This window comes from Bubalus kerabau, chromosome 9, assembly GCF_029407905.1.
Source record: "Bubalus kerabau isolate K-KA32 ecotype Philippines breed swamp buffalo chromosome 9, PCC_UOA_SB_1v2, whole genome shotgun sequence".
Taxonomy (NCBI): domain Eukaryota; kingdom Metazoa; phylum Chordata; class Mammalia; order Artiodactyla; family Bovidae; genus Bubalus; species Bubalus kerabau.
Genome location: NC_073632.1, coordinates 60559851 through 60582916, shown reverse-complemented (window position 1 = coordinate 60582916; position 23066 = coordinate 60559851). Strand labels below are relative to the sequence as shown.

At 38.9% G+C, this 23066-nt stretch overlaps 1 protein-coding gene and 1 pseudogene across 2 annotated transcripts in view; one reads left to right on the top strand and one right to left on the bottom strand.

Annotated features, from left to right (window-relative positions):
* The window catches only part of KLHL32 (kelch like family member 32), a 200047-nt gene that overhangs the window by 155201 nt on the left and 21780 nt on the right, over nt 1–23066 (top strand). Inside the window, exon 8 of one of the 2 annotated variants that reach the window (XM_055535435.1) lies at nt 12700–13426. In XM_055535435.1, coding sequence (XP_055391410.1) covers nt 12700–13426 — 727 coding nt within the window. The remainder of the gene's footprint in view (nt 1–12699; nt 13427–23066) is intronic. The other variant, XM_055535434.1, reaches the window with a different exon arrangement.
* On the bottom strand, nt 5285–5395 carry LOC129620285 (uncharacterized; annotated as a pseudogene).

Here is a 23066-nt window from a genome sequence, read left to right as displayed (position 1 = left end):
TATCTCTGTTTCTATGACCTGAGGCAGCTGCTTAAGCCTGTGAGCTCCTTTTGGTCATTAACGGTTTCATTTCAGGTAGGGAGTGTATGTGCCAGTGAACCTGTAATTGATTCATTATTATTGAATCAGTTCATAAAGAAATATTCAAAGGCTTGATGCTCTCGGGATGCTCCAGGGCATGTTTACAAATTAAACAGCTTTAAAACAAAACAAAACAAACTTTAAAATGTATAAATGTACCAGCAATATTTAAAACACCCATCAGGGACACGGCAACATTAAAAGATGGGTTTTGCTTGTGTCTGAAAATCTGCCTACAATAGACAGAAGATTCTAAAATTGTAGGATATTTCTTCCCCTAATTCCATACTCCCTGAGTATATTTTACAGGGATACGTTAAGACACTTGAGGTCAAGAGTAAGGCTTGAGTTATATGATGCTAACAGAACTTGGGACTGAATGGCAAGTAAGACTGTATATATATATAGAGAGAGAGAGAGAGAGAGTGTGAGAATTTCTTTCTCACTGGCTAAGTTCCTGGCACATAATGGACACTCAATAAGAAATTGAAGGGACTTCCCTGGTGGTCCAGTGGTTAAAACTCCTGCTTCCAGTGCACAGGGTGCAGGTGTAATTCCTAGTTGGAGAACTAATATCCTGCAGACTGCACAGTGTAGTCAAAAGAAAATGAAGTAAGAGAACTCTTGGTTTATCATAAAAGAAATACAAATTAAAATAAATTGAGGAATGGATGAATAAAAATACTAAAAGATTCATGATTGTATCATTTACCCCAGAGCCAAAAAAAGAAGAAAGTAATCAACTTAATCAATCATTATTTTAGTTTTCTCAAGTCAGATAGCTTAGGGTATACATATAATTTCCTTGCACTAAGTTAACTGAGTTGAGATTTAAGGGAACTGCTGGACTTGAATTCAAATATTTTAATGGGACATTCAAACCAAATAAAGAAAGTGAATATATACTGACGGTTATGCAGAGACAACTAAGTTTATGTCTGTGTCTCTCTTTTCATTCATTTGTTCATCCACTCATTGGTTTTTCTCTTACTTGAAATTTAACAAAAATCCTGTGTCTTTAATTACTGGGTTAGAATTACTGAATTCATTGGTGTAGAAATAGGCTCATCTTAAGGGCTAGATTTTAATCTGCAACAGATTATCTGCTGTGATTTTACTATCATTTTATAACATGAAGTATTTTAATAGTGTAGCAAATTCCTTATCTAGAGATCTCTCAAAATTTATGTCAATATTGCACAACATTGTTTTATGTAAAAATCATCTGAATGTGCTGGCTTTAACATGAATTCAGAAGGGTAATTGCATTGAGAATTAGCTCCATCTCTTGGTGGCTCATTGCCATCATAACACTTCTGTTTATTGTCTCAATGTCATAGTTTTCCAAGCACTTTCACATGTTATCTCATTCAGTCCTATGTAGACACTGTGACGTAAATAACATCATCTTTGTTTTACAGATGATGAAACCTAAGCTCAGTATATTTATGTTTTTCACAAACGCTCAGATACGTTAAGAAACTTTTTCTCCTTTTCATTGTGTCATGTTCACCTCCATGGGCATGTACCAGTTAGCGGTAGGAAAAAAGCATCAAAATTTCCCTGTCCTTTGACTTCACCCTGATAATGCACCCTCCTTGCCTGCAATACCTGGGAGAGAATGTGAAATGGTGTGACCCAGGGAGGGTCACTTCTGCTCCCTGTTGCCAGTGCGATACCGTAGGATTTTCTTCTTTGACCAAGTTGGTTTTCTCTGATTTTCCGATGTTGTTCTGACAATATAAGGTTCATATCTCACCACCACATGCAGTGTCCCTTTTATTTCCAGAAGGACATCGTATATAAATATGCATCACTAATATCTTACTTATATATAAATGTACATCACTGATATCTTACTTACATATAAATGTGCATCACTAATATCTTACGTAGAAGTCTCACCCATCAATCTAGCATCAGGTGATACTCTGATGCCATCAGCAGTTAATGGATGAGTATTATCTTTTGGCTCAGACCATTATTAGATTATTTAAGTCAAGTATAAGAAGTTATTTCTAAATGTACTTATATTTTGCTAAGTGTGAATAGACCAGGAATGGGTTTCATTTTTCCTGCATCGGTGATGTAGATTGTCTTTATTGTCCCGAGGGACATTCTTCCCATCTAAAAAGCTTTGTATATTCTAGATATGGGGATGGTGTATTTAAAGCCTCTCCTGAAGTAAAACTTTATGTGACTAGTTTATTAAATATTTTCATTTCTAATAAAATCTCACCCTGGGATTTTAAATAAATGACACCTTGAAGCAGTCGCCTTACAAGTCTGAAATGTGTGTTTCTTGGCTGAGACCATTTTATTCCTGTGTGGGCCTGTGTACACGTGCTGTTCCACCCACAGTACACAGGTGTGTGTTTCTGGTGAGTTCAGAATTACAGACCAAAGCTGTCACTTCATTGTTCTGAGAAGATATTTATAAAAACTATTTGTGCTATGGAAATCTGTGGCTTGGATCCTAGACACAGTGACTAACTTTGATTGTCTTTCCTACCTGTAGAAATTTTGGAGGGTTCTACTTTATGTTTTTAAGTTTTCAAAATTTTCATTATTATTTTGTTGGTATTTGCCTTACATATTGAGGTGCTCCTATTGTTGGGTGCATATAGATTTATAATGGTTATATCTTCTTCTTGGATTGAACCCTTGATTATTATGTAGTGTCTTTCTTTGTCTCATGACAGTCTTTGTTTTAAAGTTTGTTTTGGCCGATATGGAGTATGCTACTCCAGCTTTCTTATCACCCATCCAGCCTATGTCTTTTGGTTGGTGTATTTAACCCATTTACAGTTAAGGTAATTATCGATATGTATGATCCTATTATCATTTTGTTTATTGTTTGTGGTTTATTTTTGTAGATCTTTTCCTTCTCTTGTTAAGTTTACTGACTATAGAGAAGTTCCTTTAGTGTTTGTTGTAAAACTGATTTAGCGGTGCTGCATTCTCTTAGCTTTTGCTTGTTTGGAAAGCTTTTGATTTCCCTATCAAATCTAAAGGTCTTGCTGGACAGAGAATTCTTGGTTGTAGGTTCCTCCCTTTCATCACTTGGAATATATTGTGCCAATACCTTCTGGCTTGTAGAGTTTCTGTTGAGAAATCAGCTGATAACTTTATGGGATTTCCCTTGTATGTTGTCTTTTTTTCCCTTGTTGCTTTTAATATTTTATCTTTGTCTCTAATTTTTGTCACTTTGATTACTATGTGCCTTGGGTTGCTCCTCCTTGGGTTTATCCTGCTTGGGACTCTCTGTGCTGGATTTGGTTAACTATTTCCTTTCCCTTGTTTGGGGAAAAAAACAATTCATTATTATTTTTTAAGTACAGTTGATTTACAGTGCTGTGTTACTTCCACTTGTACAGCAAAGTCATTCAGATATATATATATACACACACATATATATATATACCCACAAGCTGAAATCAAGATTGCTGGGAAAAATAACAACCTTAGGTGCAGATGATACCACTCTAATGGCAGAAAGTGAAGAGAACTAAGGAGCATCTTGATGTGGGTGAAAAGCTGGCTTAAAATTCATCATTCAAAAAATGAAGATCATGGCATCCAGTCCCATCACTTCATGGCAAATAGATGGGGAAAAAGTGGAAACAGTGACAGATTTTTTTCTTGGGCTCCAAAATCACTGTGACTATGGCCACAAAATTGAAAGATGCTTGCTCCTTGAAAGAAGAGCTATGACCAACCTAGACAGTGTATTAAAAGCAGAGACATCACTTTGCTGACAGAGGTCCATCTAGTCAAAGCTATGGTTTTTCCAGTCGTCATGTATGGATGTGAGAGTTGGACCATAAGGAAGGTTGAGCACTGAAGAATTGATGGGTTCAAACTGCGGTGTTGGAGAAGACTCTTGAGAGTCCTTTAGACAGCAAGGAGATCAAACTAGTCAATCCTAAAGGAAATCAGTCCTGAATATTCATTGGAAGTACTGATGCTGAAGCTGAGGTGTCAATACTTTGGCCACCTGATATGAAGAGCCAACTCATTGGAAAAGACCCTGATGTGGGAAAAGATTGAGGGCAAGAGGAGAAGGGGGTGACAGAGGATAAGATGATGGCATCACCAACTCAATGGACATGAGTTTGAGCAAACTCAGGGAGATAGTGAAGGACAGGGAAGCCTGGCATGCTGTAGTTCACAGGGTCGCAGAGTCAGTCATGACCTAGTGACTAAACAACAACATTCTTTTTCCAGATTCTTTTCCCTTTTAGGTTTTTTGTTTTTTTTTAATTGAATATAATTCTCTATCCTATAATGTAGGTCCTTGTTAGTTGTCTGTTTTACATATAGTAGTGTGTATTTGAGGATTCTACTTTAAAATATTACATTTTGGTGGATTTGTAAGTGACATATATCCCAGAGATAAAGAGACTCTTGCATCAACTCACTCATTTTACAGATGAGATGCCAAATGACTGCTCCAGTGTTGGCCATGGATTCTTGCTGTTCTTTGTATTGACTTTTCAAAGATCAGCTCAAATTGGTGGCCAGTTCTTACAGATGTAAAAGGTATCATGGTATACTAACTTCATCTCTTTTTCCTACTTTTGTTTTTTCTTGATATATAATTTACCTTTTTAATGTATACCTGTGGCGGATTCATTTTGATATTTGGCAAAACTAATACAGTTATGTAAAGTTTAAAAATAAAATAAAATTTAAAAAAAATTGACTTGTGTCAGAAGACTGAACCAAAGGACAACTCAAGTCCTTGTGTTTGCCCTCACAAATACCTGGAACTTAAATGGGGCAGGCCTCAGGGCACTTTTCCTGTGCTTCCTCCAGTCCTGTGTGTTTGTCAGTGTCTATGGGAGACATCCTTGCTTGCAAGGGCTCTTACTTTTGATGCTTGGCAGTATGTATTTTTTGAGCAAAATGTGTATTAAAGATGGTTAACAGGCACTTTTTTCTGTTCTTTCAATTTTCTGTTTCAAAATAATTTCTAACTTACAGAAAAGTTGCAAGAATAAGAATAGTAAAGAGCACCCATATGATTTGCTCATTTCTTAGCAAATTACTTCATTTGCTTTATCATATGTTCTCTGCCTCCATCTCTAGATATCTATCTCTCTATAAATATCCAGTAGGAGAATAGCTATTCAGGCAGAGAGGGAGAGAACACACATGTGTGCTTTTCTTCTGAGCCATTTGAGGCTAAGTTGTATACATCATGACTTTTTTTTTTTAAGTCCCTAAAAAAACTCCTCTTAACTGTTCTTTTCCACGGATATCTTTAGTAAAAGGCAAAAGACATATATGATCTGAAGAGAAGCTAGAGTATTATCAAGCACAAATTTTTTGCTAAAGGTGAACATAAGAGCATTTGTCAATCTTTCAACTTCATAAAGTTTTAAATGAACAATGAAAGAATATGTGTTATTACCATACCTGCTGAGCTGAATATTCTATTTAAAATCTGTCAGGTCTTTTTTTTTTTTTTTCTTCTGACAGTATATGAACCTGGGACCTCATCAGTTTTGATTCAATTGAAATATATTTCTCAGAGGAAAAAACAGCCTATGTGTCATACATAAGTCTGTAGTCAGCTGTAATGGTTAATGTACAACCTCCCTTGAAAACTGTTTTAACAAGCAAAATGTTGACACAGTTTTAATTATAGCACTCGAGTGAGCACTGTTGTAATTTTTAATATTCCTCCATCGTAACATTTTCATTGTTCTGGTGGAGCAATGCACTCTGATCTTATGTCCCTAGTTTCTGCTGCTTTTGGATCAGATTGTTGCCATTTTGAACAGAAATCTTTCATTTCATTTCAAAGAGGAGAATAAAGCTGTAAAATTCTGTGCGTTTATTTATTAATATGAACTTTCCTCTGTCAGTCATTATTCTGGTGTAGTATGTCACTATTTAGAGCTTTAACATGACTCATATTAAATAAATACGCTTCTGTGTAGTCGAACATAGCAAATCTCAACACCTGTTCACTTGCACGTGGGAAACTCCACATTTTTCATCTGAAGAAACTGTATAATATTTAAAGGGTATCTTGCTAAAGTGTTTGCAGTTTATTGAAATTTAAGGCATAAAATAACATATGAATTAGTGTACCTGAACACAACATATATAACAGTCCGTGCAGCTTCCCTTTGAGGCCATGTATTAGAAGATGGTGAGCATCCTTGATCCTCTGTTTAGAAGGGGAAACTTCTCTCTGTGCATTGTCACTCATTCCATTAACACATGCTCTGCTCCCCACTGCTTGTGTCCCAAGCACTCTTTTAACATGCCAGGTTCGTTGGTGGAGCTTCAGGAATGCCAGGAGGTTGCTGACTTGCTCTTATGCCCTTCCTTTGTTCCTTTCTGAATCTGCAGGCGTGTGGAATTTGTGCTGCCTGTCGGTCACTGAGGGGAGATGGGTGCCCTGGCTTATCTCAGTAGGATGACAGGACTGGCAAGGATATAGACACTTATGCCTTCACAGCAGGGTGCCTGCAAAAGGCAGGTCTCTGTTTTCTCCATCAACAAAGCAGTTTGCAACCAAGTTTTAGAATAAGAGAGTAATTATAGCTGCCCCAGGCCAAGGGGGTTGGGTCGGACTGTGGGCAAAAATGCCGCTTCTTGCTTACTCAGCTTTGGCTGATGAATTCTGTCATGAGAACATCCTCCTCAGTGAAAAAGAATACTTGTGAACCAAGAGAAAGAAAGAGTTACTGCTTTCGACAGGGCTGTATCTTTTGTTAGTGTTGGTGAAAAATACTCGATCACTCATCTGATGAGAACTGCTCTGTAAAGGTCATTTTAATATATATATTTGCAAGATATAAAGGCGATTTTATGGAAGAGCGCATTGATGTGTATTCTTGGATTTGGGTAACTTCCTAATTCATATATTTTGCAGAGAATCTGTGAATATAGAATTTCTTATTGCTTTGGGGGCCGTGTTGGGCAGCAAGCATACTTGTGGACATATTTAAGCAGAGAGATTTCAAAACAGCAGCTCCTTTCAAAGGATCAGGAATTTTATATTTTAAAACAGCAGTTTCTATCTCAGTGTGTTTGAGAAACAGTAAAGGAATTTGGATCACAGCTTGAGGGCTTATCATGTTAGGAATGTGACGTTCGTTCATATATTTTTCACATATTTGTGAAATACATCTAAACAGGTTGCATACTTTAATTGAATCAGAAAATTTTGCATAATTTAAAATTATATACTTTTATATTTAGTATTATATATCCTATTCATAGAATAGCAATCAGTGGGGATACATTGAGAAAACTAAAAGGAGGGGACTATTTTCCATATATTTTTGAGCCAGGTTTAGTTAACAGGGGATCACCTAGAACTTAAATATATATTCTCATTAAGAAGTGAGACAGAAGTTCAATACTCAGAGGAGCCCATTCCTCTAAAGACTGGTTCTTTACTTACAAACTCTATAATTGGCACCATTAAATCATGGTTTTTATGCAAAAATAATCCATAAATGAGAGTCATTGAAAAACATTTTCACCTATCTAAAGCAAAGCATGCATTTTTTAAAAAACAGATTTTTTTTCTCTAATTTAGACAATACGGAAGTTGGGTTTGGTTTTGAGTGCCCGGATTTTATCTTAAAATAGTTTTTGATGAACAAATAATGATTATATGATAGAACATATTTATAATTTGAAAATGGCATTTCTGGTTCCAGCTTTTCCATTAATCAGCTGCATGACTTAGAGTATGTCAAATAACTTGTCTGGATTTGATTTCTCTTTATAAGATTTAGAAGTTTGAACCAAACGTACTCAAAAGTTTCTTCTTGCCCTGATATTTTGCAATTTATTTGAGGGATTAGCATATTACAATGTGCATTGCAATGCTAATAATTTCAAATAGAGGTGGCCAGCGCCAGTCGTGGAGGGAGTAAAACGAGGACCATATACAAATAAGTCCAGTGCAGTGCGTGCTGCCTTGTATGAGAGCTTATAAGGACTTTATAGGAAAACCACAAAGATGAAGCCTGTGTAGATAGATCAGTCATGTCTGACTCTTTGAGACCCCATAGACTGTAGCCCTCCAGGCTCCTCTGTCCATGGGGATTCTCCAGGCAAGAATACTGGGGTGGGTTGCCATGCCCTCCTCCAGGGCATCTTCCCAACCCAGGGATTGAACCCAGGTCTCCCACATTGCAGAAGGATTCTTTACCATCTGAACCAGTGGGGAAGCCTATAGACAGACAGATATGGATATATACAGAATCTGATGTCATTGGTTCAAAAGAAATGTGAGAGATAGCCTAGGAATAGTTACAAAGAATTTTCCATTATGCACCAAATATGTGTAGCCTACTATGTGCTAGACATTGTTTTTATCAAGAAACTGAGAGATATGTTGACACTGGAATAAGCAGTAGCAAGTGCTCCTTTGAGGAAGAAACAATTGTCCATCAGGGCAAGATGAAATGGACTGGGTTAGGCACGGTGCTTGGGAGATTTCCTGTGGTCTTTGGAGGTGGCAGTCCCTGTGTTTCAGATGGTTTAGGAAACACCTTGCCTAATGCCCTGTTTCCTAAGTACTCTTTGATCTGTCCTCCCAACCTGAATCCTTGTGTTCTTTTCTACCGTTGCTGTCTTTGTCGCCTAAGCAAGTTAAAACTTGAGAGATAAAACTTTCACTGTATGCTCCGCCCACCCCCATCAACTAAAATATTCTAGAAATTAGGGCGATGGGAATGTCAGTGTGTCAGAGTACTTAGAATAGGATTTTCACCTTCCCTGAGTTATGCTTTCTAGGTGTAGTATCACCAAAAGCCAAAAGTTCCTTAAATAAACATTTGCAAATATAAGCCCCAAAATGCACTACAGAGCTACCTGTGGTCTCTCTGTTTCATGATGCCCAATGATGAATCAGCCTTCCGTGTATACTGTAGTTTCTAATGGTGGTGGCTTAGTCCTAAGTCATGTCTGATGCTGCAACACCATGGACTGTAGCCTGCCAAGATCCTCTGGCCATGGGATGTCCCAAGCAAGAATACTGCAGTGGGTTACAATTTCCTTCTCCAGGGTGTCTTCCCGACCCAGGGATCAAACCTAGGTCTCCTATGTTGCAGGCTGATTTTTTACTGACTGAGCCACCAGGGAAGCCCTAGTATAGTTTCTATTCTAAACCTCTTAAATGGGCTCCAGGATTGCATGTACCGCCTTGCCCTCAATTCAGCATGGCAATGAATAGTGCTCCATTGAGGTTCGTGGTATAGAAGTGATTTTAAGGTAGCCCATTGTTTTGGATTTTCTTTGCCATTTCTTCCATTATCTGGATAAGTAAGAGTTATCCATGGTTTCAATGATTTTTCTCTTTTATATTGTTACCAAAGTAAAAACTGAGTACGACGACACTTTTACTTTTGTTTATGTATTATTGTAAAAGCAAAACTGCAGAGTGTTTGTATGGCTTCCTTTATGCCATCAGAATCAGGTGCTGATTTATAGAGCCAAGGTCTGAAAGTATGCTGTCTTGCCCATAGTAAGATCTTACCCATATCTTACTATAAAGGAAACACATTGTCTTACCCCTAGTATTAGCTACACAAGTCCTATATCTTTATTAAAGCATCCTACTTAAGTTTTAGTTGATTTTAAGCCTTTTAAAATTTGAAACAGCAGACTCAGTTTACTGTAAGACAGCAGCAGTTTACAGTCTCATGGATGGGACTGTCCAAAACCTTCCTGCTCAAAATGTGGTTCATGGACTAGCAGCTTACACATCACCTGGGACATGGTTAGAAATGTGGACTTGCAATCCTTCTCTTCCTCCTCCTGAATCAGAATCTGTATTTTGACCAGAAACCCCAGGTGATTCATGCACATATTAGGTTTGAGAAGCACTGGATTTAAATCTATCACTAAAACCCTATCTAGGTGAGATTGGTTTGAATTTGGCAGAACTGTTAAGTTATATTTACCTTTGATCTGGAGAAAAGATAAACCCAACAGATATGAATGACTGTATAGTCTGAAAATATTTATAAATAATAAATGTGTGAAAATTATATGAAAAATGTGAGAAGTTAGACATATTGGCAGTAAGAAAAAAGAGCCCAGAAAATGCAGACTAAATGTATGTGCACAAAGTTTTCTGTAATACATAATATTTGGGGAAATTGAGCATGGACCCTCTCATGATATTTGTGACGTAAGGGGTGATAGTAGACAGAAAGCCGGAAGTGATAGATCACAGTGGTCACTGTTCCACTGCCCGCTTTCCTTAGAAATTTTCTTAAAAGCAGAGCCTGGCTGTGGCTTATGTTCCTTTCACACAGTAAGTGACAATGTTCACTAGAAAGATCAAGGTAGATTGGACAGTGTTAAGAGATGGGCTGGAAGATTGATTAGGGCATGGGAAGAACTGATTTATGAGGAAGGAGGAAAGTAATTAAATGGCAGCACTGTGCTATAAAAAGAGGCTATAGAGACATGAGCATTTCTTTGGTAATTCTCCAGAGCTGTTTTCCTGTAGTATCCATGTGCAAGATGCAAAAACATTAGGCTCTAAGGATTCTGAGAAGTTTGTTACAAAACAGAGCAATACCAGCTGGAATGACTCAAATTAGAAGCAATATGAAGGATCAAGTTTAAGAAAATTTTACCTGGTACAGGAGTGACCTTCAGTGGGATGACTTTATCTCTGAAAACTTTTGAAAGCCCTGTGGGACAAAGAATGGAAAATCATTTATTAAGTTGTAGAATTATCTCCCCAGGGAAATAATTGGAACCCATTTCTTGAAACTTCTAAAATTAGGGTGGAGGAAAACCAGGATGTTGCCTGTGGGAAAGCTCTCCACTTCTGGCAGAGACCTGGTGATTGATGAGTAACCTGTTTCTTCTGCACTGTCTTTGGTTATTACTGTCTTACTGTACACAGGTAATTTTTTTCATCAGGCTAGTACCTTATTTAAATTTAAAAAAAAAATACTAGTTTCTGGAAAAACAGCCAAAGAGTGTCTCTCATCTGCCCTCCATGGTGTCTGCCTGTGTGGCATCTGTAGGCTGCCTGGCACCCAATGACATTCTTTTTCCATTTCTCTTCACTCATTATTCATTAAGAGATGCAATTTAGCATATATTGGAAGCAGATTCACTAGCTGCATTCTCCTCATCTGGAGAACTAAAAAGACATACCTGCAATATGCCTTGCCTTTTGGAGCCGTTCGTCAAATGGATACAAGTCAGAAATGATCGAATGCTTCAGAGAGTTGAGCAATCCTTTTCACCAGGATGAAAACCCGGCTCATGTTTGTCAAGGAGTAATGGTCTGAGGCCATAACATTTCCTTCTGTCTCTGCAGGCGTTTTTTCCTCTAGTGCAGTGAGTCAGCTGAAAAAGGAACCCAGAACCCCGGTTCCATTGGTCAGAAAGCAAGTAAAACACAAGTAAAACACAGCAAAATTATTCAGTATTCTATTTATTTTTTTATGCTACTTCCTTCAGGTCCACATTTATATTGCTTAGGCAATCTAGTTTAATATAGGTACTATTCAGAATAAAGGGCTTCCCTGTGCCTCAGCTGGTAAAGGATCTGCCTCCAATGCGGAAGACTTGGGTTTCTATCAAATATGTTGACTGGAATTATTAGATATACTTCTTTATGCTGGTGTTTGGAAATCTTTGCCAAACTTAAATATTAAGTCACATTAATTAACTTACTTTAAGTGCTCCATATCATGAATTGACTTTTTATTGCTATTGTTTTCTAAACTATTCTTCAATTTTGGTATTTATGACTTAATATGCCTGCTTTAAAGAAATTCTATTTTTCTGTAGCCAAAAGTTTTTACTTTTTCCTTCTTGAAAGATTTCTAGACCTAAACAAAAAGGCTAGGATTAAATTCTGCTCTTGTGTCCATAATACAAAGATAATTTCCTCTATATCCTGTTTTTATGAAAATAGCTCTATTAAATTGCTGTATCTTACAGTGCAAACAACAACTGTCTTCAAAGTGAAAACTAATTGAGAAAAAATAAAATGGATAGATTGCAATCTTTCTTTTTCTTCTCTTGCTTCCTGACTGATACCCTACCAAAGGAGCAGGGGAAAAAGTCCTTTTTCTTTTAAAATCATGCTACTAGTGTCATATTGATTTTCTCTCAAGTACACCCTCTGGTCTCAGATGCTCACGTATTTTCGCACATTACTCGTATTGATACAGCACCTTGGTCGCTGGTTGACATATGTTGCTTACACTGATGACACGGTCACTGTTGACACTTCCTGGTGGAGGTGGGGCACCGAGCCTCTTATGCCTAAAACCCAAGAGAACAGCCTGTTGCATCACCATATTCTCATTTTTTGAAAAGTAATTATTGTTCACCCGAAGTGATACTTTAAGTCCTGTCAATTTTACTTAACATTGTTCCTAATGGCTCCAATAGTGTTTTGAGTTCTTTTGTGTCTCTGCTGATGCAGAAAGGGAAAAAAATATCCCTCAACTGGGTATCACAATATTTGAGTGGTACATGGTTTGTAAGGAAAAAAAGTAAATTATGAAGTGTCTGAAAGAAAACATGGCAAGGCCTGTGCGCCCCCTTGCTTTGGCTCTTTCTTACCTCTGCGCTCTCTCCGCCTCCCTGCCTCTGTTTCAGCTAGCCGTGAGGTGGTTGGAACACAGCTGCCATTACCAGTACTTGGATGAGCTCCTGCAGTATATCCGCTTCGGCCTCATGGACGTGGATACGCTCCACACAGTTGCCCTGTCCCACCCCCTGGTCCAGGCGAGCGAGACGGCAACAGCTCTGGTCAACGAGGCCCTGGAATACCACCAGAGCATCTACGCACAGCCCGTGTGGCAGACTCGCAGGACCAAACCGCGGTTCCAGTCGGATACCCTGTACATCATTGGCGGGAAGAAGCGCGAGGTCTGTAAAGTCAAGGAACTCCGGTACTTCAATCCCGTGGATCAGGAGAATGCCCTCATCGCTGCCGTGGCCAACTGGAGTGAGCTGGCTCCCATGCCCGTGGGGAGGAGCCACCACTGTGTGGCGGTCATGGGGGACTTCCTGTTTGTAGCAGGAGGGGAAGTTGAGCATGCCAGTGGTCGGACGTGTGCTGTGAGGACTGCCTGTCGCTATGACCCCCGCAGTAACTCCTGGGCAGAGATAGCACCCATGAAAAACTGCCGGGAGCATTTTGTGCTGGGAGCCATGGATGAATACCTCTATGCTGTCGGGGGCAGAAATGAACTGCGTCAGGTTCTGCCTACCGTGGAGCGATATTGCCCCAAGAAGAACAAGTGGACTTTTGTCCAGTCTTTTGACCGGTCCCTGTCCTGTCACGCTGGATATGTGGCTGATGGTCTTCTGTGGATATCAGGTAGAACATGCTTCATGGATTTATTACAAAACACTTTCATTCATAAATTGAAAAGTCAGGCTTTGGTGGTTGTGGCCACATGCCTCTGTGAACAATTCAGCCAAGGATGCCGGTTTAGCTAATTCACATTCATTTACTGGGCACCTGTTTCTATAGAGAGCAGTGTAAGGGGAAGTAATTGACCTTTCTGTGATTTTCTGAGTTATTAGTGGGATAAAATTTCAAAAATGGAAATTAATGGCCCATTACATCTCTTTTTCTACCAAACCTTCTATTGTTTAGATTGTCAGCTTTTCATATTCATGGATTGTATTGCACTCCTTGTGGTCCTTTGCTTTTCCTTTCACCTTGGGCGGTCTGTGTAGGAGCCATTCTGTCAAAGACAGGGCAGGTGAAGAAAAGTCCAGTTAATCCATATGGATGGGTATAACAGTGGGAATAGATCCAGGTCAGAGCTGTTGCTATGCATTGAGGGAAGAGGTTTAAATTATTGGCTAAAATAACATTTTCCTTTTATTTGTGAATTATAGTTTTTCATGCCATCCTAGTCCTATATTCCTATTTACTTTCCCATTCTTCCTAATTATTTGGGGGTTTTGATTATTTTCCTTTTTTTTGTATTTGTATTTTTTGGAAGGCTTTTGATTATTAAAAGAGGAGAGATACTAATATAATGAATCCCATGCTCCTATAACCCAGCTTCAGCGGGTACCTGCTCAGGGCCAGTCTTGGCACACTCACACCCACGTGCCACTTCTAGCTTCTCATGTCTGCCTTTGCACTGCTACGGAGGGAACCTATGAGGCATGTGTTATTAACATCACATTATCAACTTGTGTTTCCAATACTGTTATTGAAAAAAACCTCATATGTATTCCTTTGAAAGGTTTGCCTATTAGGGAGGAAAGTTGCATCTCCTTTCAGTTGGAGGATACTCATTTTGTGACCCAAATGGAACTTATTAGGTTTCTGTGTCAAGGACAAAGAGGAATAGTCAAATCAAATAAATACTAAGAGTAACTTAGAGATGTTTGTACTTGGAAGAAATAATCACTTTTAAGTACACTAGTAAAAACTTCTCAGTTTCCTTCAGTAATCTTCTCTAATTTAAAATCTGCTCCAACAAAATTCTCCCTTGCATTTAAAGTAAATTCACTGGACTCTGCCCATTTTTCCTTCTGCTATCTTCAGTAACTAGGTAGACAGCTGTAGTCTTGGCGTCTCTGGGTAGTGCCTCAATTATTGGCAATTCACTGATTTTTATTGAATAAACCTGGCTCATGTCTGGATTTAATTGCTCAATAATTAATGAATGAAGATTGAGACCAAAGAAGAGGGTAAATGAGGATAAATTACTGGTCCTGTATACCAAATCAACATTGGTTATGAGTGTGTATGCTATTATATATTGATATAGATAAGACCTCATTTATCTGGTGACTTACTTCTTTTTCTTTAAGTATATATTTTAGCAGTTAAGAAAAAAGCCACCAGGACTATATCCTGTTAGATTTGTTGAAGAAACCTTAAACTTGGCTACAAGAGAGTCATTGCTATTAGGAAGAATGGATCTGTACTTAGATAACAAAACAATGATGGATTTATAAAATCAGTGTTCTTTATATTGTCTTCCAGCTTAACATTCCTTCCATTGACTCATTCAGTTTTCACATATGCCTAAGGTATTGCATTCCTAAATTTTGCATTGCATTTTCTAAATTTTAGAAAATTTAAACGTTCTCATAAACTTCTCATAATTTAATGATTATTCCTTATTTTTAATTTTGGCTATAAAACTTTTTAAAAAATGCTGGAGTTACCCTTACATAGTCTTAGAGGTATAACTATTTAACACTTTCTTGAGTGAGGCCTTAAGAAAGCAGAGAAGCTTATCAGCCTAGATCTAGATCTCTCAACCAGGTTCAGTTCAGTTCAGTCACTCAGTCGTGTCTGACTCTGCAACCCCATGAACTGCAGCACACCAGGCCTCCCTGTCCATCACCAACTCCTGGAGTCCACCCAAACCCATGTCCATCGAGTCGGTGATGCCATCCAACCATCTCATCCTCTGTCGTCCCCTTCTCCTCCTGCCCCCAATCCCTCCCAGCATCAGGGTCTTTTCCAGTGAGTCAGCTCTTCACATCAGGTGGCCAAAGTATTGAGTTTCAGCTTCAACATCAGTCCTTCCAATGAATACCCAGGACTGATATCCTTTAGGATGGACTGGTTGGATCTCCTTGCAGTCCAAAGGACTCTCAAGAGTCTTCTCCAACACCACAGTTCAAAAGCATCAATTCTTCGGCACTCAGCTTTCTTTATAGTCCAACTCTCACATCCATACATGACCACTGGAAAAACCATAGCCTTGACCAGATGGACCTTTGATGGCAAAGTAATGTCTCTGCTTTTTAATGTGCTGTCTAGGTTGGTCATAACTTTTCTTCTAGCTGACTTCTCTCTCCATGTGGGTCTGTATGTTTCCTTTTCCATTTTATTAAATGTATCCATTAATTTCAGTTCCTGCTGCTGTATCACTTTGTTTTTTCCCTACTATGAAAGGAAATAATTTGCTTTGTTCTCTTTTTGCACTAATGCATTCTGCCTGTGTTAACCATACTTAATGAAAACAATCACAGTTTTCTCAGGTTTGTTTCTCCCTACTGTGTACTTGAGATGAAAAGCTTACTTCCCTGTGTACAGTACAATACCTTTAATTGGAAAGAGGAGGAAATCACCAGTGACATTTCTGATACCTTCAGTCGTCTGCCTATTTCCTAAGGCGCAGCTTATAATAAATCAGTTGTGAATCTAACCATGGATAGGAAAGGGTTGCTAGGGGCCCTTTAAAAAAAAAATGGTATATAGTTCACCCTGACTGTCTCTGATTTAGAAGTGTTACCCTGATTTCTTTTTGGAGTAGATAAAAATATTTCGAGCTGTTCCTTATCCTTTACCAAATAATTAATTTTTTCCAGTTTAACTAATGGTGTATTGGGTCATTGGCATCCTTCTGGTATATTGTAAACTTTGCCTGAGGTGACGTGGATTTTGGGGGCTTATTTTTGTTCCATAAAACACAAAACGAATGTTTCTTTAGAGACTCAGTATTTCCAGTGTGCTCACTCTCTTTCTGTACCCTCTCCCCTTTGCTGTCCATTTTAGGGTCAGGACACCTGGAAACCCGCCACTTGTTTTTAAAATGAGACAAGCAGAGATGAATTCAGAAAACCGGGCTGTGTAGATATGCCCATTAGCATGTGATTTAAGATGTTAGAGACAGTCAGATTTTACAGGCTCCTCTAGCATCTGACATTGTGACCCAGTTCACAAACACGCACATCATTTCTACTTGAAATTCACAGTCCTGAAGAAAAGTAAGCATTAAGTATCCCGCTGTTGCACTTTTTAAAGGCATGCTCTCCATTGTAAGAGATTGATTGTGAACTACTGAGAAGATCCTTTTTCATGTGAGTGAAAGTGAATCCCGAACTCATCTTGCAAAATAACTTACTTTTCATTTTTGTCAATTGGCAGCAGGATAATGGGACACTAACCACAGAATTAGTTCCTTAAAACTACAAAGATAAGACAGTTGGTATTGCATTTCCTCAAGAGTGGCATTAGTGCTGTCTTCCTTCTCTCAGGAAATGGTCTATCCTTATTAAGTCAGTGCTGGATCATGGGTACATAAGATTAAATCAGCAAACACACTTCCTGCCCTCTAGGAGAGGACAATCAAAGAGTTTTTTTCAGCTATTTCATTCGTGAAAGAACATTTGCTAGAGCTTCTTTAACTCCCTAGAATATATGTTTATTTTCATCTTGATTAAATTTAGATGAAGTTTGCATTTGTCCCATTTAAAATAACTTTTATTTATTCAAACCCATTAAAGGGCCTTTAATTTTTCTGGTATTCATTATAATTAGAACAATATAAAATATAGTCAGCATTTTGAAAATGCCACAGCTATAGCTTTAATGTGTAAATATTATTGCATCTAAAGAAACTGTATACAAAGTACTGGGGACAAGCAGGGGGCATGACTGAGGCTGGTTGTGTGAACTGAGGTCACAGACTGAGGGCTCACGCACGTGTGAAACGTGCTCCACTCTTTGCCAGCCAGCAAACTGGGCAAGTCTCCTCATCTCCCTGAGTCTGGCTCTGGGCTAGTGCTGCAGCCACAAAGACACAAAGGCAGGTCCCATGCCGGGGCTCACGGTTCTTAAATGGATGATTACAGTGTCGTGTGATGTGTGTGATGGGAGATGTCTTCCCAAGATACAGAAGTAGCGTGAAGCAGGGAGTAATCAGTGTAGGGGAGCCAGAGAATGTGCGATGGCAAGGCCAGAGGAGGAGGTGCATCATAGAAACCGAAGCCAGAGCAGGAGGGTGGGTGAGAGGTGTCCAAGACTGTGGGGACGTCCAAGTCCAGAATATATCCTCGGCATTTTTCAGCCAGGAACTACTTGGTAGTTTTATTGGAAGCAGTTTCAGGAGAATGAGAGAAGGCAGAAGCTAGAATGCAGTGCTCAAAGGTGTGGATGGAAAGTGAAGAAGTGAAGCTGCAAACGCAGGCCACCTTTGCACAATGCTGGGACGTCATCAAAGCTTGACTCCCTGAACTTGAGCCTTCCCCTCAGCTTGCCTGTTACCCTGCTCCTTCCTGCAGGGAGAGAGGGTACTGTGCTAGGCACACACATACTTCAGTCTGGGTGACAGCTTTTCATTATAAATTAATAGCGTTTTGGCTTTAGGAAGAATAAAGGAGGAAAGACGGAAGGAAAGACAAAGAAGTTTGGCTGAGAGAATGGAGATTAGGTAGAGGAAAAAAAAAATCTAGGTCAAAGGAGGGAACTTTTCTTGAGGAATGAGTGCATTAAGCAAATTTATAGCTAAGGGGAAGGACAGAGTGAATTTGAAGTGAAGGACTGGGGGCATCTTCTGGTTTTAAGTGCTGAGAGCAGCTCATAGGTACCAGGAGTAGGAATAAGTGTGGGGGATGCAATATTGACTGCAGACACAGGGTCCCAGACAGGACAGTGGGAGTTAGGCAGGGGCTCAGGCTTGGACAGGAGGAGAGAGCACCCCCCAGCTCCAGGGCAGGATGCAAGCTGGGTGTGGACCTAGATGAGCTCAGAGAGGAGGGGCAGGGACCTGATGAGGGTCAAGCGAGAGGCAGAGTTGTCGGTGGAGGTCGTGCCATTTCAGGATCAGGAAGAGGGCCTGAGGGCAGTGGGCTTGGGTAAAGTTTCTGAGAGAAGACAGGGGGAACTAACATGTTTATACAAATTGTGTCAGAACCCATGCTAAATTAGAAACCACAAAATTATGTTATCCCAGTATGCAAATTTCTGTTCTATTTTTTGGTGGCACTTAGCAGAGTTGATGAGGGCAAATCCTTGAATTCACTCATGATGGAAAATTTTTAGACTGGGAATGCCCCAGAGGATCTACTGGAAGAGTTCAGCATCCTGGGATCCCAGTTAGGTTGGGTCCAGGGCCTAAGGTTTGCTTGAGGGAGAAATAAGTTTGTTGTGATGTGGAATGACTGCCTAAGAGGCTCTGTTTCTTGCTCCTGAGGAGGAGTTTCGGGCTTGATAGCTTGACATTCCACTAAAAAGTTCCTGAAAGTGTTAGTCGCTCAGTAGTTGTATCTAACTCTTTGCAACCCCATGGACTGTAACCCGCCAGGCTTCTCTGTCCATGGGATTTCCCAGGCAAAAATACTGGAGTGGGTTGTCATTTCTTTCTCCAGGAGACCTTCCCGACCCAGGGATCAAACTGAATCTCCTGCATTCCTGGCGGGTTCTTTACCCTCAGTTTCTAGTAAGCTGGAATTCCACTAAGAATGAAATAATCTTTTTGTTGTTTTAGGTCTCAGCAGATAGCTGGTCCCAGCAGTTATTTTTTCTTCTGTTCCCCACTCCCCTCCAGTTATGCTCCAGCCTTTACTACTCCCCATCTGACAGAGATTAAAACAAAACCATTACAGTATTATACTGAGATGGAAGCCAAACAGAAATGAACCATTCTACAATGCTTTTGAAAGACTTAAATGGTTAAAAGAAAGCAATCAGATCACCTACACATTCTCCAAAATAATCACCAAAGCTTTCATCCTAAACTGACTTCCTTTTATTCTGAAGCAGCATTTAGTTTCCCCTCACATTGCTCCTGAAGAAATGAGGCTTAAAGAGGTTAAGTGGTTTTTTGGGATAACACAGTGATTATTTGGTGAAGAAGGAATTTGATTTCTGTGTCTCTGGTTTTTGAAAACCATACTTTCCCCCACGAAACTATACAAATCAGTTACAAAAAAGAAAGATCTCAAAAACAGATGCTTACATTGTAAAAAGAACTTCCAAATGGCACTGAGAGTTAATGATACACAGAATAGTTCATACCTGGACATTTGTGTAGGATCAATGATCATTTGATTGTCTTTAATTAACTGACTATCTTAGGGCACAGAGTTGACCCAGATAATGTCTTTCTTTTTGTGTTTCTATAGTTTAGATTCTGAAACAGAAATGATATAAAGTTAAAATGTATAAAGGAACAGTGATAATATGGACTGTTCTAAAGTATCAATATATTGGCTTAGATTAGAATGTTGTTTTCTGAAAAGATTACATATTATAATATAATAGCCTAATGGCCTTTCAAGTTGGTAGCTTAAGTAGGTAAACAAACAAACAAACAGTGATTGGCTCCATTTCTTTCATGGCAAGAATAGTCTTTGTTCAGATGATCAATTTGTGTCTGTCTAGATGAATTTAGAAAAAGAAAGTAGAAAAAAGAGTGAGCTGAATTGGTCTACCTAAGAATATGAGAAATATGTCATTTTTCTTTATTCCCAAGAGGAGAGAAGAAGAGTAAAGCTATTGGGTGGGCCAAAAAATTTGTTCGATTTTAAGTGAAAATACATATTTTTCATTTTCACTAGGAACCTGATTGAAAAACCTATTCACTAACCAAACAAACTTTTTGGCCAACCCAATACATCATAGAAATAGGGAACTGGTTGAAGAGTTTGTGTAATAGCAGGAAAAAGGTAAAAGATTCAACAAGAACACAGCAAAGCCAGCACGCTAGAGATAGGCAGTAGTGACCTTTAGAGTTTAATCCTGCTAGGAACCTGTAGAATCTTTGGAGGCAGGATTCCAGCTTTCTACAGAATGAGGAATTGGAGTTAGAGTGGATTTTACTGAGATTTTAAAGGTCAGCTGACATCTGCATTGTAGTAGATGTTACCATCACTTATTATTTCACTTAGTTAAAATACCGTGGTGCATACTTTACATATTTTGGGTTACGAATTTACATCTGCACACTCTAGGTGATACATATATATATATATATAAAATTTATATTTTCAAGTGCATCAATCTTTTCGTTATAGGTTTTTATAAATGAGACTTTCTATACAGGATTTCACATGTATTAATTACCTATCCATTTGTGTGGTTTCCTCAAGTGTGACAGAAATAATATGGATTCTAGTTTTAATTTAATGCATGGATTAAGGATGCTTCTATTCAAGATGCTAATTTAGTAGAAAGATTCTTGGCTTTAATTGTTTATGTGGCAGTATTAACACTCCCAAAATATGGGCAGTATAATCTCATGTAAAAATAAGATAATAAAATGTTTATTTTTGCATTCATTATAAATATTCTCATGGTATCCCTTTTATCAAGGAATATTAATGAGTTTGGCTCTTTTAAAAAATGACTTATATGAACTTAAATAATGCCAGTTTATTCTTTTGATAATTAGACTATGAATGTGAAGTTTTTAAAAATCTTTGGCAAATTGGAGCAAGTTTACATACAGAGCAGAAGCTAAAACTGTTAAAAAGGAAAAAGTCTTTGATACCCTTATAAACCAGTCAGTAATTCTGGTTATTAGAAAAAAGAACTATAAGGAATCTATTTCAGATTACAAAATTCATTCATTAGTTCAATATTCCATACTTAGTTACTTTTTCAGTATTCCATATATACTCATTTGTACCTTTTATGAAAATGGTAAGAAAGCTTTATGAACAAATTACTACAATATCGTGGTAAGCTTCCCTTTATGGATGGCTGCTATGCCAAGTACTGTCATTCATCTGAAACCCGAGAGAGAGGTTTCAGCCTGCATTTTGCATATGAGGAACCTGGGCTTGGCTGCTAAATGGCTTACCCAAGGATAGAGTCATAAAGGCGCTGTAAGGGGGGACACATAACACAGCTTGTGCTGAAGTTCTCCCTCCCCACCCCCAGATTACTGTGAAGCTGACACTGCAGGCCTTCAAGAGAGCTGCAAAGAACTCTAGATGGTTTTCCATAATCTTGACTGGCTGATGGAATTCCAGCCTGGAGCAGCTTCCCTAAGAGCATTGTTGTTGTTGTTTAGTTGCTAAGTAGTTCCAACTCTTTGAGACCCCATGGACTGCAGCATGCCAGGCTTCCCTGTCCTTCACTATCTTCTGGAGTTTGCTCAAATTCATGTCCATTGAGCCAGTGATGCCATCCAACCATCTCATCCTTTGTCGCTCCCTTCTCTTCCTGCCCTCAATCTTTCCCAGCATCAGAGTCTTTTCCAGTGAGTCAGCTCTTTGCATCAGGTGGCCAAAGTATTGGAGCTTCAGCTTCAGCATCAGTCCTTCTAATGAATATTCAGGCTGATTTCCTTTAGGATTGACTGCTTTGATCTCCTTGCTCCCCAAGGGGCTCTTGAGAATCTTCTCCAATACCACAATTCTAAAGCATCAATTCTTTGGCGCTCAGCCTTCTTTATGGTACTCTTATAACCATATAAGACTACTGGAAAAACCATAGCTTTGACTAGATTGACCTTTGTTGGCAAAGTAATGTCTCTGCTTTTTAATATACTGTTTAGGTTTGTCATAGCTTTTCTTCCAAGGAGCAAGCATCTTTTAATTTCATGGCTGCAGTTACCATCTGCAGTGATTTTGGAGCCCAAGAAAAGAAAATGTCACTGTTTCTACTTTTCCCCCATCTATTTGCCATGAAGTGATGGGAACGGATGCCATGATCTTCTTTTTTTAAACACTGCGTTTTAAGCCAACTTTTTCACTCTCCTCTTTCACCTTCATCAAAAGGCTCTTTAGTTTCTCTTCACTTTCTGCTATTAGGGTAGTATCATCTGCATATCTGAGGTTGCTGATACTTCTCCTCGCAATCTTGATTTCAGCCAACAGCACGGACACATTCAGTTCTTTGCATCCTGCTCTGCTCCAGTAGGGGTACTATCACTACATTAGGTACCACAGATTCCTATCAAAGACTTTAGTACTCTCTACTTATCAACGGAGATCCCTGAAAAGAAAAAAAAAAAGAGCAGAGCCAACAGACTTGACCTAACTTGACTAATATATATTGACCAACACTATTTTATAGACATTGTCAGCATTGGTGAGTTGTTGCTTTTGAGCACAACGAATTTAGGAGTAGTGAGCTCGCAGTAGTGGAGACAAAGGTTGTTTGTTTGGCAGTCACCTGTCATCTTCTCCCTGGCATGCACTCATCCATTTGTCACAACGTTTTGTGGGAAGTTGAACAGGGAAGCTTAAGAAAAATGTTTTACTCTTGTCTTGATGATAGAAAGCATTTCTCACTGCTGGTAGCA